This window comes from Anticarsia gemmatalis, chromosome 16 (assembly GCF_050436995.1).
Source record: "Anticarsia gemmatalis isolate Benzon Research Colony breed Stoneville strain chromosome 16, ilAntGemm2 primary, whole genome shotgun sequence".
In the NCBI taxonomy this organism is placed as follows: Eukaryota; Metazoa; Arthropoda; class Insecta; order Lepidoptera; family Erebidae; genus Anticarsia; species Anticarsia gemmatalis.
The window spans coordinates 11,431,027-11,443,933 of record NC_134760.1 but is presented as its reverse complement, the minus strand read 5'-3'; the positions used below and the strand labels follow the sequence as shown (position 1 = coordinate 11,443,933).

The following is a 12,907-nucleotide window of genomic DNA, read 5'->3' as shown; positions in this document are numbered from 1 at the left end:
GTTTCACCTCACATTACAAATGTTCCAACCAATCACGGAACAGCATTCCCGAAGCCACACAGATCTACTTACAGCGATCTCGAAGGTCTTGGTGGGGTCACAGAGCTTGTCCACGCAGCCGTAGTGGTTGACTCCCTGGTCCACGCAGCAGGACCTCACGTCAGGCAGCTTGGGAGCCGCTGCTACTTCTGTTGACTTCATCTTGCCGGGAGTCAGGGTGAGGGATCTAGAGAAGGTAAGAGGTGATAAGAAGCTTACATTGAGATGTGAAATAAATGTTTGTAATTTTGTTTGTCGTTTTACTATTTTATGTAAGGTTCAAAGAAGATTTTCTACTACCGTCAAACAGTATCGTATGTGTTGTTATGATTTAGTTTGTCTTTTTTTTCGTAGTCTCTACACGGAGGAGATTAGAGATTTAATAACGCTGACTGACTGACAGTTAAGTGCCACTACGCTAAGTGCAGATTTTTTCTATCTGCAAATAATACCTGATTAAAATATTAAGATAGTATGTCCATTATCTGTCAAACCATCAAAATAATCCGTCAAACTAGTAGTCTAATGATGGAGAACATAGGCCTAACAGAAAAATCCCCATTTTTAAAACCACACGACCACAAAGTACAGAGTCGAAAAGCACAAACACTATCTGTGATGATATACAGACAGCAACAGAAACTGCGACTACATTCGCTCACTACAATTTCATTAACAAATGGAAGATGCCTGAAAATAGTGTTCCTATTTCGGAACTAGTTCAAGGTTTTATGCTCTAAAATGTATTTTGTTTGTAACAGTACTAGAAATTATAACGAGAGCGGTCGAAAAGTTGATAGTTCAAGTACACTTTATATACCATCTAATTTTAGAGAGAGTATCAAAATTTGCTGAAAATTTCTATTGTTAAATTATTTGTTTATCTTGTCTCTATAGAAATATTTTTGTTAGAAACAGTTCAAGGAATACCTGTCTGATACTGAAACACTGTAGGCTCATAAAATAAGTATTAAGTAGCCTTAACATTGTAAAAATCATTAGTCAAACGACGAGACATGCCCCAAAACATAAAATAATCTATACAGCATTCATATTTTAACTCACAAAATTACCACTTCTTACTATCTATCAGATAGCTTACCATATAGAATTTTGGTAGACACCCTCATACATTTGCTGTGACTTTATTTCGCAGATAGATTGTCGCACACTTATTTATAAATTGTGAAACTAGCCCTAAATCTGAAAGCCTTACCTGATAGCATAACTAGGTAAACTGGACCCATGAATGTTATAAGACGTCACGGTGATCTCATACATCGTAAACGGCAGCAAATCATTTAGAACATAGAAGGTCTTATTCGCAGGTACCCTGTAGGTCAAAGACTGAACACTCTTCATAGTATCATTGTCTTTTATAGAGCTTTCTGAAGGGTCGATGAGATGGGCGTCGAAAGACCGCAATGTAGTGACGTTGACTATGTATTCTATGACCGAGTCTGTGTTCTCTATGGGAGGGCTCCAGGTCACGTTCAGTTGTTTCTCGTTTAGAGGCTCCACTTCTACTTCTTCGGGCGGACTTGGGAGGAGTTCTGAAAAGAGATGGTCGTGTAAATATAGTGTGGAATTTTGTGGCGTAATGCTAGTGGGTAGCTGCGTTATGAACTGTGGGTAGTTGTGTTTGAAATTAAACACATTTTTCTTATTTTGTCAATTGAAGGAGTACGATCGTTGTGTTTTTTTTTAATTTTTGATGTGCCATTATTTGCAGACATTAATATCTTCACATTTTTTTTTATTAAGCAAAGTTTTCTTACTTAGGAATTGAGGCGAATTGAACTGGAATATGTGTCTAGTGCAAAGAAAAAATATGCTTATTTCCACTTACCAATGCCTTCAACGATACAAGCCAGCGTCTTCTCCATATAGGAGGCGCAGGAGTAATGCGTCTTGATGTTATCAGTAACGGGAGTGAACTCCCCGCGGCACACGTCCTGACAGATGTCGGGCACTCGCTCTTGCACGCAGCACGGCACGTGGTTCCTGCCGTCTGCCATACACCTGGTGGAAGATTAGATAATTAAAGGATAGTTTTCGAAGAACGGTTTAGCTACCAGCTGTAGGTAATTGGGTAGGTGACTGGGTTAACAAAATGATTTATTCAAATTTCTTAAAATAGGCTTAGGCTTTGCAATTATTTTCGTAAATAGTGTTAAAATTGTAATTAATACAGACTGAACCATTTTATTAGACACTCATTTAACACCAACGAAAAGATGAAACTGTGACGTCACTATGTCGTATTTCTATACTGTGTTTTTGACATTTCCTAAAAGTAGCTGATTTGACTGGTAGGCAATAACCCTATTAATAAGCCCTCTTAGTACTTGGATAGTATTACGCATTATCCATGGCATCCATCCATTGAATGACTCTTTGAACAACTCTGACTAATGTAACGGTCATGATTCTTGGACCGTTTCAATAAGCTATCGGCAGATAGCGAGATACATTTTTCGTAGAGATTAATAACTACAGTTAGAAGAAAATGCTACTGTACAAAATAATGGCTGAAATATAGCTTTTACTAAATTAAATGTCTGTCATAACTCGTCTACGTTTATTTTATTATAATTATAATAATAAGTCATTATAACAGTTCTAACAGCCTATCCAAATATAACATCAATAAATGACTAATTAGTTCTATTTCAAGCGACTATTTATTTTAATGCTTTCGTCTTTGAAATGTACTTGAGGACATTATAGGACGTATTTGTGGACTTAGGGCGAGTGAATGTCGAAAATCTAGACTTCTAGACTAGATAATAGACTAATATTTTTAGATACAATATAATATATGATTTTCAATTAAAAGTTTTGACATTCTATTGAGCACTACTTCAACATTTTAAATATGTAACTACGTTTGTTACGTTTTTGCGACTACGCTACTGAATAGGTATGTTTTGATATTGTTTTATAGAACCATGGATTATATCCTAGGAAAGCATCTGGAGCTTGACTGGCTTTTTTTAAAGACCTGTTGCGTGATTACACTCAGTACCAGCAAGAAATGAGCGTTTTGAATTAGATAAAGATAAATAAATTACCTAGATAAAGAAAATAGTTCTCGCAAAATACGCCAAAGGGTGCTGACAAGTGAACTTTTTTTATTCGTGCTGAATTTTAAGATATCTAGGAAGATATTATTTGTCAATATTGGTAGAAAATTGAAGCTCGGGCTTAGAAAATAGTTCTTTTAAAAGTATAGTAAGTGAAGCCACGTGTAAAAAACAGTAACCTATTAATATGACTTGTGTAACCTTCAACAGAAATAGCCTATAACCAAAGTGCCCACATCTTGCCCATTTCAATTACAATAGTTAGTTATTTGCCTAACTTCGAGGTGTCTACCTAAAAGTTACGATCATTTATATTATCAACACGTATATGCCTGAAATTTTCCATAAATACAGTCAAGAGCAAAAATATGTATACACTGCCACATTTTCAACAAAATTTTTATCAATGATAGGTAGATTACTGCTGCTATATTATCTTCAACGTAATTTTACAATCACGACGTATTTATTGCCGAGTAATAGCAATTCATTGAATCAGTTGAAGTTGTTCAAGTCACCAGTAAGCCTTTGACATGTCTTAGCGACTATTTTATTGACAACAAACGGGGGCAACTTTTTACGTGTCCTCTGAAACACGGAGACAGTCAACGCAAAAGCAACCACTCATCTATGGAATATCTGCGCTAATAAGCGCTGGTTGAATAATCCACTGATCTTTTACAGACCAATAACTTGGTACGAGTGTCTCGAGAATAGCAATAATTGAATTGATACTTTCATACATAAAACTACGATTGAAAATCAGGCAGTGTGTACATATCTTTGCTCGCGACTGTACAAATTTGATTAGATATTGTTCAGATAAATTGTTGTTGAAAAACTTGTGACGTTTAATTACATCAAAGGTTTCTGTAACCTTCACTTTCATTACAAATTAGGGGTTTATTAAATAAGTTTCCATGTTACAAAGTTTTTAGATATTAGTGTCGAAAGTTTGTTTAAGTTTTGTAGACTATCATAATTTACTAATATTACTAATATTTTGCTCGTTTGTTACTCGGTTGCATTAAAATATTGGTTTTGAGTTTAATATTGATATTTGAGAGTTTGAAACTGATAAAATTATGTATTATATTGTAATATATTTAATATTTATATAGAAAATAAGTTTACGGAATAACGAGCTGTAGGATAACTTTAATAAAATAAATAATATGACGTCTATTACATTTAAAAATTTTGGAATATGAACCTTAATCAAATGGTAACTCTAGCAAAAAAATCCTTTACGTTAGACATTTGTTACCAGGAGCAAACTTTACATGTCTTATTAATAGTTCTTGTAAAAATGTAGTCTTTAGCCTGCACTTGCAATTGATTCAGGTTTAGCCCATCTTTTGTACGTGATCAAACATAACAGTCGAACAGCCAAATTTATTTAATTTTATGTTCTACTTACTTTACAATAGCAGGGAAATCCGGCTGGCAAGTTTCAGGGTCCTGTCCAGTTCCTTCTAGAATGGTCTGTATGCTGCAGAAGCCGAGGCATGACTTAGTGACGTTGGCGGCCACACAGCAGTCCGTGTAGTTATGTGAGAGTGCCAGTGAGGACAGTGTGGGCACGTTGGCTGAGTAACTGTCTGTCACGTTCTGACTCTCCGGCGGGGTCAGGCCTCGCGAGATTACTGGAAGAGAAGTATTTGTTAGTTTGTGTGGTAAGACGGTGTGGTAGAAGGAAAGCAAATTTGCAGAGATTTTGGGTATATTTATATGTTTTTTGTTACTTTAATGGGTGCGTTGGGATCGCAGTGGCGTTCTTCGATTGATTTGATCTACTTTTCCCTGAGTAAATAAATTGTACCTACATGACATGTATTTATTGACTAGAGTATATCGAAAGAACGTTTTCTTTTCTAGCAGGGAATTATTAATCGAATACCCCAGTGTTTGATAAAAAAAAACGAACTACCCTTCATAACTTTTTGAGAAAAGTTATCTACTCCATTTAATTTATAAAGACAGTTACTTGATGCAGTCAAACAATGAGAAAAGCTATTTAGCACACAAGTTACAAGGAGTAAGGAGGAATTGTTTTGAAGATAGCCACTTTTTAAAAACGTGAAATATTTAAGTGCCAATCACAGTTTTATTATGAGTCCCAGACACTACATAATAATAAAAATATAGCACTACACTTCTTTAAATGTAATAACGAACAAGCTCTTTGTAGTTCGAAGATGTACGACGTAATATTCTCACAAGTATTGCAAGAGATGTTATCACAATAGTGCAACATCCTTCAGATAAAATCACTTAGAGGAAAGGGGATATTGCTGTATCCTGTGTCTGATAGCAAGTTCAGTTTTAAGTATAGAGGAAACGATGAAAGGATTGTGTTTGGACTGGTTGAAGTGAGTGTAAACATGATTTTTGGTTGTCTTCAAATTTAACAGATTTTTCAGACAACAAGATTATTATTGGTTGGTATCCCTGTTTTTAAGTAAGAAGACTTGCAAACATACAAGTAACGGTTGTTGGTCTCAGCTATGGACCTTTTCTTTAATAAGGCAGAGGGCTCATTCGATTGGAAAAGGTATAATTTTACGTATGTAATAAGTATCAAATCTGTCTGCCTGATCTTTTTTGACCATCTTTTTACAGATGGGTACTGAATACTCAGGTACGTAGTAGTAGTACACAAAACCGTATGGTTGTCTACTGTAAACCCTCAACTATTAGATGTTTATCATAGAAAGCAGATATGTTTTCTATGATTTCAATCAATAAAAAAAATCGATGGAGTAATCAAGTTGTGCACGAATTGATCGGAAAACGGTCGATCGAGTAAAACTGTATGTGAGTATGAAGCATACAACAATAATAATAAAAATATCGATATATTTCCTCACCTGTAAGTCTATGGAAGCTCCTGACTGGTGGTTCAGTGTTAAGCTCGCACATGTACAGCCCAGCGTCTGACGCCTTCACAGACTTGATGACGAGGGCCCATACATCACCACCTTTCGCTATACCGGGACCCGGGAGTGGTTCTTCCGCTGAAAAATAAATTAGGAATCAGAAAAAAATTCTTTACACTCTCAGATTTAAATAGTGTTTTTTTGGTTTTATACGACCATTTTGATAAGTAAAGTGATGCATCTGAGTTTTTTTTGGAAAATTCATTGATGTAATCAAACTCAGGTCCCCAGCATGTTCGACAACTAAACTATTGACAAATGATAACTAGGAACCATGTATCATATAGGTATGCTATCTGATTTTATCTAAACAAAAGTATACCTAACTATCATACTATCACGACGAAACAGCTAAATGAATTTAGTTGTTAACCGATTTTAAAGACTCTTTCATTTCTCAATTTCCTACAAAATCACAAGCTATACTTCAATACCATGCATTAAACAGTATCTTGCCTTCTAACAAGCGTCCTCAAACCTCAAGCAACAATAAAAAGCAATGATGTCACAGCAATCAATTCATAAAGCCATTTAAAAACAAGAACTACAATGAAACTGGCCGGAGTAAATCTCAGTCGGTCGCAGCTAGTCGTAGTCGGATTATAATTGCAAATCGGGCTGTAAGTAATGTATTTGGCTCAAGGTCACCGCCTCTGACCTGGCTACTGGCTGTGGTATATTCTTTTATAAATGTGGGTTAAATATGCGGAATTGATTTTGCTGTTATCGGTATGATAATAAATACTGATCGATTGTTTTGTTTGTATTAACTATGATTTTAAAGTTACATTGCAACTAGTGGAAAAGTCCTCGATAGTCTACGTAAATAAGACTTACTAACTTTTGCTTGCGACAACATCCACGAGATAACTTTAAGAATATACTATATATCACTGACTCCAATTCCATTTAAATCGGTTCACCACTTTAGCCGCGATAGTGTGATATTGATGTGTACTATATATATGTGTCTGTTTGCAGACTGATACTTTCGCAATTCATCAATACAATTATCTAAGGCATCACAAAACTACTCAACAGCCTGACACCAATAAAACCATCTGTATTCATCAAGCTTGTATAAATTAAAGAACAATAACAAAGATTTTTTTTTTTTTGTTAGCCCTTTATTTATGTGTCCCACTGCTGAGCAAAGGCCTCCCCTCTTTCCTTCCAAACCTGTCTATCTTGTGCCATGCTCCGCCACGATGGACCCGCAAATGTCGCTAAATCGTCGCTGGACCAGCGTGGTGGACTATGGTCCAATCCCCCTTATTTTATATCCAAATCCTAATAACAAAGATAAATAAAATAAAAAAAAAACTGAATATACTTACTGTCATCATGGAGTACATCCACCCTATCATCTCTAGTAACCCTGACTCCTCCAGCCGTCAGGAGCTGGAGGTCCTTCGCCCTCTTCCACAGCACCGGCCTGCCCTTAGCCCCCAGGACCACGCAGGTCAGCAGGGCATCTTCACCACTCTTGACTGCGACCCCCCCTACAGCAGGGGTCCTCATATAAGCCCTGGGTTCCTCAGTCTCCTCTTGAGAACTGCCTGTGGACGTGCTTGAGCTCTCCACTGATTCTGTTCTTACTAAATCTGTGGAAAGAAAGGGTTATTTGAGATTTGGTTGCTTTAGTACTACTGCTTAGATACGAGATGTATCGTAAAAGGGTTTTTATTAGCTTGAAGAGGACCAGTAAAATGTATTGGTATATAAACAGTTACCTACAGCAGCAGTTAGTAAGGAAATAATAATTTGGCAATACGACTTCGATTTCGTATTCTCTAGTACCTACTTTATGACAAACACAAATTACTTACAATTTAACATACGAAAGTTTTATTACCATCGTTCTATTGAATTTCTTTTGCATAAAATTATTGCTAAGCATTTACATTATCACGTAATAAAAGTAAAAAGCAATTCACATACAACCGCACGCAGAAACAATACACCGAAAAGCCTTAGAACAAATCTTCGTTGCCAAAAGGTAAAGCTACCTACTTTATAAAAACAACTTTGTAAATAATTTACTTTATAAGAAACAAAAGGAAACCAATAATAATTCAACCTCACGAAAGGGTTCACTAAAACTAAAACACAGCACTTATTCCTTCATTCTGTAAACCTTAAAGCCGTACAGAAAAGCAAACATTTGTTACTTAAAACCATCAAAAAGGAAGGTATTCTATTTAAACGACTGGCCACTTTAAGTACCCAACTACACTGTCATACTTCAAAAGCCCTTTGACGGATTTAAAAGGCAATTCTGACCGGCCGTGGCTCGTACCTCGGTAAAAGGTCATCTATACTCTCTCGTTCGACGGCTTCGGGAATATAAATGTCAAAAGGAGAGATTTGGGATGAGGTGTCAGTGGATGCGGGTAGCGGAGGATTAGCTATCAATTTAAGTGATCATATTACGGAATTTTAATTGGCATGCTTGCAGCATAGACTGTGTTACCTATTAAACGTTAGGATATCAAATAAATATGAATGTTTGCAATGAAGTATTGTTTTTCTTATATTTTTTTATTTTTTTATCGTATGGTTAGTGGTCAACCTAGTGTCAAAGTTGTTCATGCCACCCGGAGGCCTTTGGCTTAACGACTGTTATCGTAGTAGATAACAACCGGCACCGACTTTTAACGTGCCCTCCGAAGCACGGAGACGCCCAGTTCAAATACCACTATGCGGTCACCCATCTATGGAGTGACCGCGCCAAGGGTTTCTTAACCCACAGATCGTTTACCGACCGGTGAGCGCAAAAAAAAAGAAGTCTTGTTAGGATTATGTTCCTTTCAGTCTCGTAAAATATTATACAAATGTAATAAACACTAAAGAAATCGTTTTTGGACACTCTTTCGTTTATGAACCAAATCATCAAACTTTACAGAAATATGACATTTAAATATTAAATTAATTGTAGCACTATGTACCAATTAGCGCATTATTTAATAAAATATGACATTTCATAAAGCTTTTAAATTTAGCTGGAGGGGTTAGAATTGCTTGCATTGTTTAACCCTCAACGCTTGTAATCTTAAAAAAAATATGTCGTCTCAAAAAAAAACAATATGCTTTCAACAAAATATTTTTCAAAGGCTCTGCTTACCCTCTTTCAGGAAAGGGGAACAATCAATTAGCCTTTGTAAGATGAAGCCTGTCAGTGATTCAGAAAATAGCCTCCACATAAACAAAGAGAGGAAAATTAACAATCTGTTTAAAAATAACACGTTTTTTCGGCTTCAGCTTGTTTTTGTTTGAAGAAACCATATTTTCCTTATTGATAAATAAACATTTATTTTGTGAAGACGCAGGATTTTTGTGTATTCATTATGATTTTTATTTTCATAGACTGCAAATTGGAATAACGTGAAAGTAATAGGAACGACTATTTCTAAGTATAATATTTTGTTACTACTACTAGACAGAGAAAATGAATTGGGACGATTATTTTAAAAGGAAAGAGTTTTGTTTTACCCCTGCGAGAATTGTTGCTTTCAAAACAAACCATCTTTAACTTTTCCCGCATTACCATAATACACCTTCACCAACCAATTCATTTCCCTCCACAAAAATGCAAACTTCCCATATAGCGCTGATCGCCGTCACTCCGACCTCTCCCCCCTCATTAGGATTCAGCTGGAGGAGGTCACGTCCGCGCCGGGATAAAGAAATGCCATCAAAAACATTCTGTAAAAACCTCAAGTCTCGCCGTAAAAAGTTGTGAGATCTATACATATAATACCAAGTCGATTAATCTATTTAGTCTCTACTTAAAGGACCTTCTGTCTTAAGTTATAACGTATGTTATTATCATGCCAATTTTAAAGAAATACCTTTAAAACAAATAGACCGACCTGGCCATCGCATGATTTGATTATTAGTATGTATCACACTACACAGCACGACAAGAAGTTAATGCTCCTGAAATGTTAATAATGGCGAATTTGTGTTTTCTTGCGATGACCAAGTCGATCTATTTGTTTTAAAGGTATTTTTATAAAATTGGCATGATAATAACATACGTAATAACTTAAGACAGAAGGTTCTTTAAGTAGAGACTAAATAGATTAATCGACTTGGTATTATATGTATAGATCTCACAACTTTTTACGGCGAGACTTGAGGTTTTTACAGAATGTTTTTGATGGCATCTCACTTCTTTTTGTAGAGCGAACATAAGTCCAATTTGTATGGAAAGACTTTTTTTTTCATAATTCAACATATTTTCTTATGGGAATGTTGTTCAGTTTCATGGGCTAAACACCCTTACCCACCCTTTACCCCCTCCCGTTATGCCTCATATAGTAGGTACCTATTTACACCTATTTATTTTATTTTCTACAGTAATAATAATTCATTAACTGCAAATGTAACCTTGTAATCTTATACATTTATATGGGATTACAAAGTTATTGTGGCAGTTGGTGTATTTAGAAAACTGGACCGAAATTAGAAAATATTAAATTTTTCCCATGATTAAGACACTAAACCCTATTTGTATTCTAAATTTTAAGCTTCTAAGTCTGCTAGAAGTACCTTAGACTTTTGATGATCGGTGAGTCAGTGAGTCAGTGAGTCAGTGAATCAGTGAGTGACAAAATTCAAAATTTTAACAAGTTGTCATTCTTAAACTACTGGTTCAAATTGACTGAAATTTTAAATATACCGTGTATATACAATGACTGATTAGTTGCTGAAAATCCAGGCTTCTTGTTTTATCCACAACGAAATTATAGGGGTGTCAAAAATAGCCCGAATTGCTTCGAGAAAAGGATGTTACGGCCGTGCCGCTTTTTTTTTGCTCGACTTGCGGGGGCACTTCCGTGCCCCCAGATCAACGCAAATTGGCCGTGCGAGCTTCAATCTACCACATACTTTCACCAACCAAACAATCTGTATGATAACTAACTTTGAGTAGCTTAAGTGGAAAAAAAATTGCGAGCAAATGGACGGGTTATGAAGGTTAAGTAGCAGGTAGGGGTATATTTTTTATGCGAAAGGTTCTGAGTGCGGTTGAAGTGACAGTAGGCTTTTGAGGGAAAACTACTGCTTAATACAGAGAATGGGTTGTTAGTGCGTGGAGTACGTATAGTAAGCTTGGAGTTGTTTAGTTAGGTTTAAGTTTTAAAATAATACGTGGGTATTTTAATTTATATATTTTTTTAACTAGATTATTTTGATAACGTTAATAAGTTAGATTTAGTTCCTGACTTTAACGACGCAAAACCGTGTTGTGGATGTTTGAATGAATTCGTAACACATATTTTTTATATGTTTAGCAGATCATAATTCTGTATTATTTAGCTTTCAGTGGCGTTTATCAATATTGGTGAACTAAGTAATATAAATTTCAAATCCTAAGCGCTGTGGTAAATATCTAAGCAATAAATAAATCACACACTTTAAATGATTGATCTAAAACCTTATATAAATTAAATAAACAGCTGAACAAGTGCAAAATACACATGTAAATGTTCCAAAGAAGATATTTGTTAGTACAATGTTAGTAGCGTTTATACCATGTTACCCAGTAAAAATAATGTGATAACAACAGTAAGAGTGGATCAGTGGTATAACATAGAAAGTACTTGTATTTACAAGTAGGCTTGTGTATAGTCTGACAACTTAGTATAGAGCCATCGCGTGCACGATTATCAAAATCAAATAATTTATTCATTTAAGTCAAATGCTGACATTTATGATAGTCAATATTACAGAGTGAATTTACCGCCAGTTCGGAAGGTAGGGCCAATAAGAAGAGCTTGCTAAAAACTCCTGGACACTCTTTTTGATCGCTATATGGTTCTAACAATATTTCTGATAGGTATAAATCAGTGATGATGTAAGGAGCTGCTACCAACATTACCGAACACACTTTGGTCATGATATAAATATCTAGTTCATAATTAAGTATAATTCCTGTATGACAAGATGTATGAATGTGAGTTAGGCGAAGGAAGTTTGTAAGGATCGCACTAAGTAGCGATTTTTGGTTTCTGCCTACCCTTCTGGGAAAAGGCGTGATATTATGTATGTACGTATGTTCGTATGTATACCCACACTAAGAATTGCTCTTGTGTCGCTAAAACAACAATATGTGGATGGCACAAATTATTGTTCCGTGTGGGAATCGAACCCACGACCCGATGCACTGGTAGTGGCGTGGCGACCACCTTAATCACTGCAGAAATCTGTCTGTCAAAAATTAAGTTATCGGTGTATTTTCAAAATAAAGTAGCTGTATTAAACAAGCCGCTGTCAGCTGCATAAGCCTACGGGTCACTGATATTTAAGATTCATCATATTGTAACCTCCGCCACGAACCTTGCAAGGCTTTCTACTAAGTTGTTGGACTATATATTATACATTATTTAGATATAATCCCTCTGTGGGTTGCGTCGCCACAGTTTCCCGTTATTATCATAAGATGTCCGACTATGTTTACGTGTAAATAATAAATAAACTAGCAAATAAAGTACATTTTTCTTGATGTAGTTATAATTTTAAATATTGTAGAAATAACTACGCGAAGTTTAAAATTTTACTCATAGTAAAATGATTTATTTTTTTGGTCTTTTTCGGAGCGGTTTGGGGACTCAACGACGATTCTTTCAAAAATCTAAATATCTCAGAAACTATTAAGTATTGCTAAAACGTTTAATAACTCGGTTACTTTCATTTCAACGCTTCTACAACGCCCTGAAGGCAATATCTCCATTACCTTATTTATGGACAAAGCATATATATTACTAGCGGACCCGACAGACGTTGTCCTGTCTACAAATCTTTAATTTGAAAATTTTAAACTTTTTTTAATAATCTAAA

General features: G+C 35.6%; 1 protein-coding gene across 2 annotated transcripts in view; it reads right to left on the bottom strand.

Moving 5' to 3' along the window:
* Nucleotides 1-12,907, bottom strand: part of LOC142979635 (Ig-like and fibronectin type-III domain-containing protein 2) — a 183,523-nt gene that overhangs the window by 24,545 nt on the left and 146,071 nt on the right. For both annotated transcript variants that reach the window (XM_076124683.1, XM_076124684.1), the window contains exons 5-10: nt 7,402-7,668; nt 5,996-6,142; nt 4,546-4,771; nt 1,889-2,061; nt 1,256-1,592; nt 73-226 (exon numbers count right to left, since the gene is read on the bottom strand). In XM_076124683.1, coding sequence (XP_075980798.1) covers nt 73-226; nt 1,256-1,592; nt 1,889-2,061; nt 4,546-4,771; nt 5,996-6,142; nt 7,402-7,668 — 1,304 coding nt within the window. The remainder of the gene's footprint in view (nt 1-72; nt 227-1,255; nt 1,593-1,888; nt 2,062-4,545; nt 4,772-5,995; nt 6,143-7,401; nt 7,669-12,907) is intronic.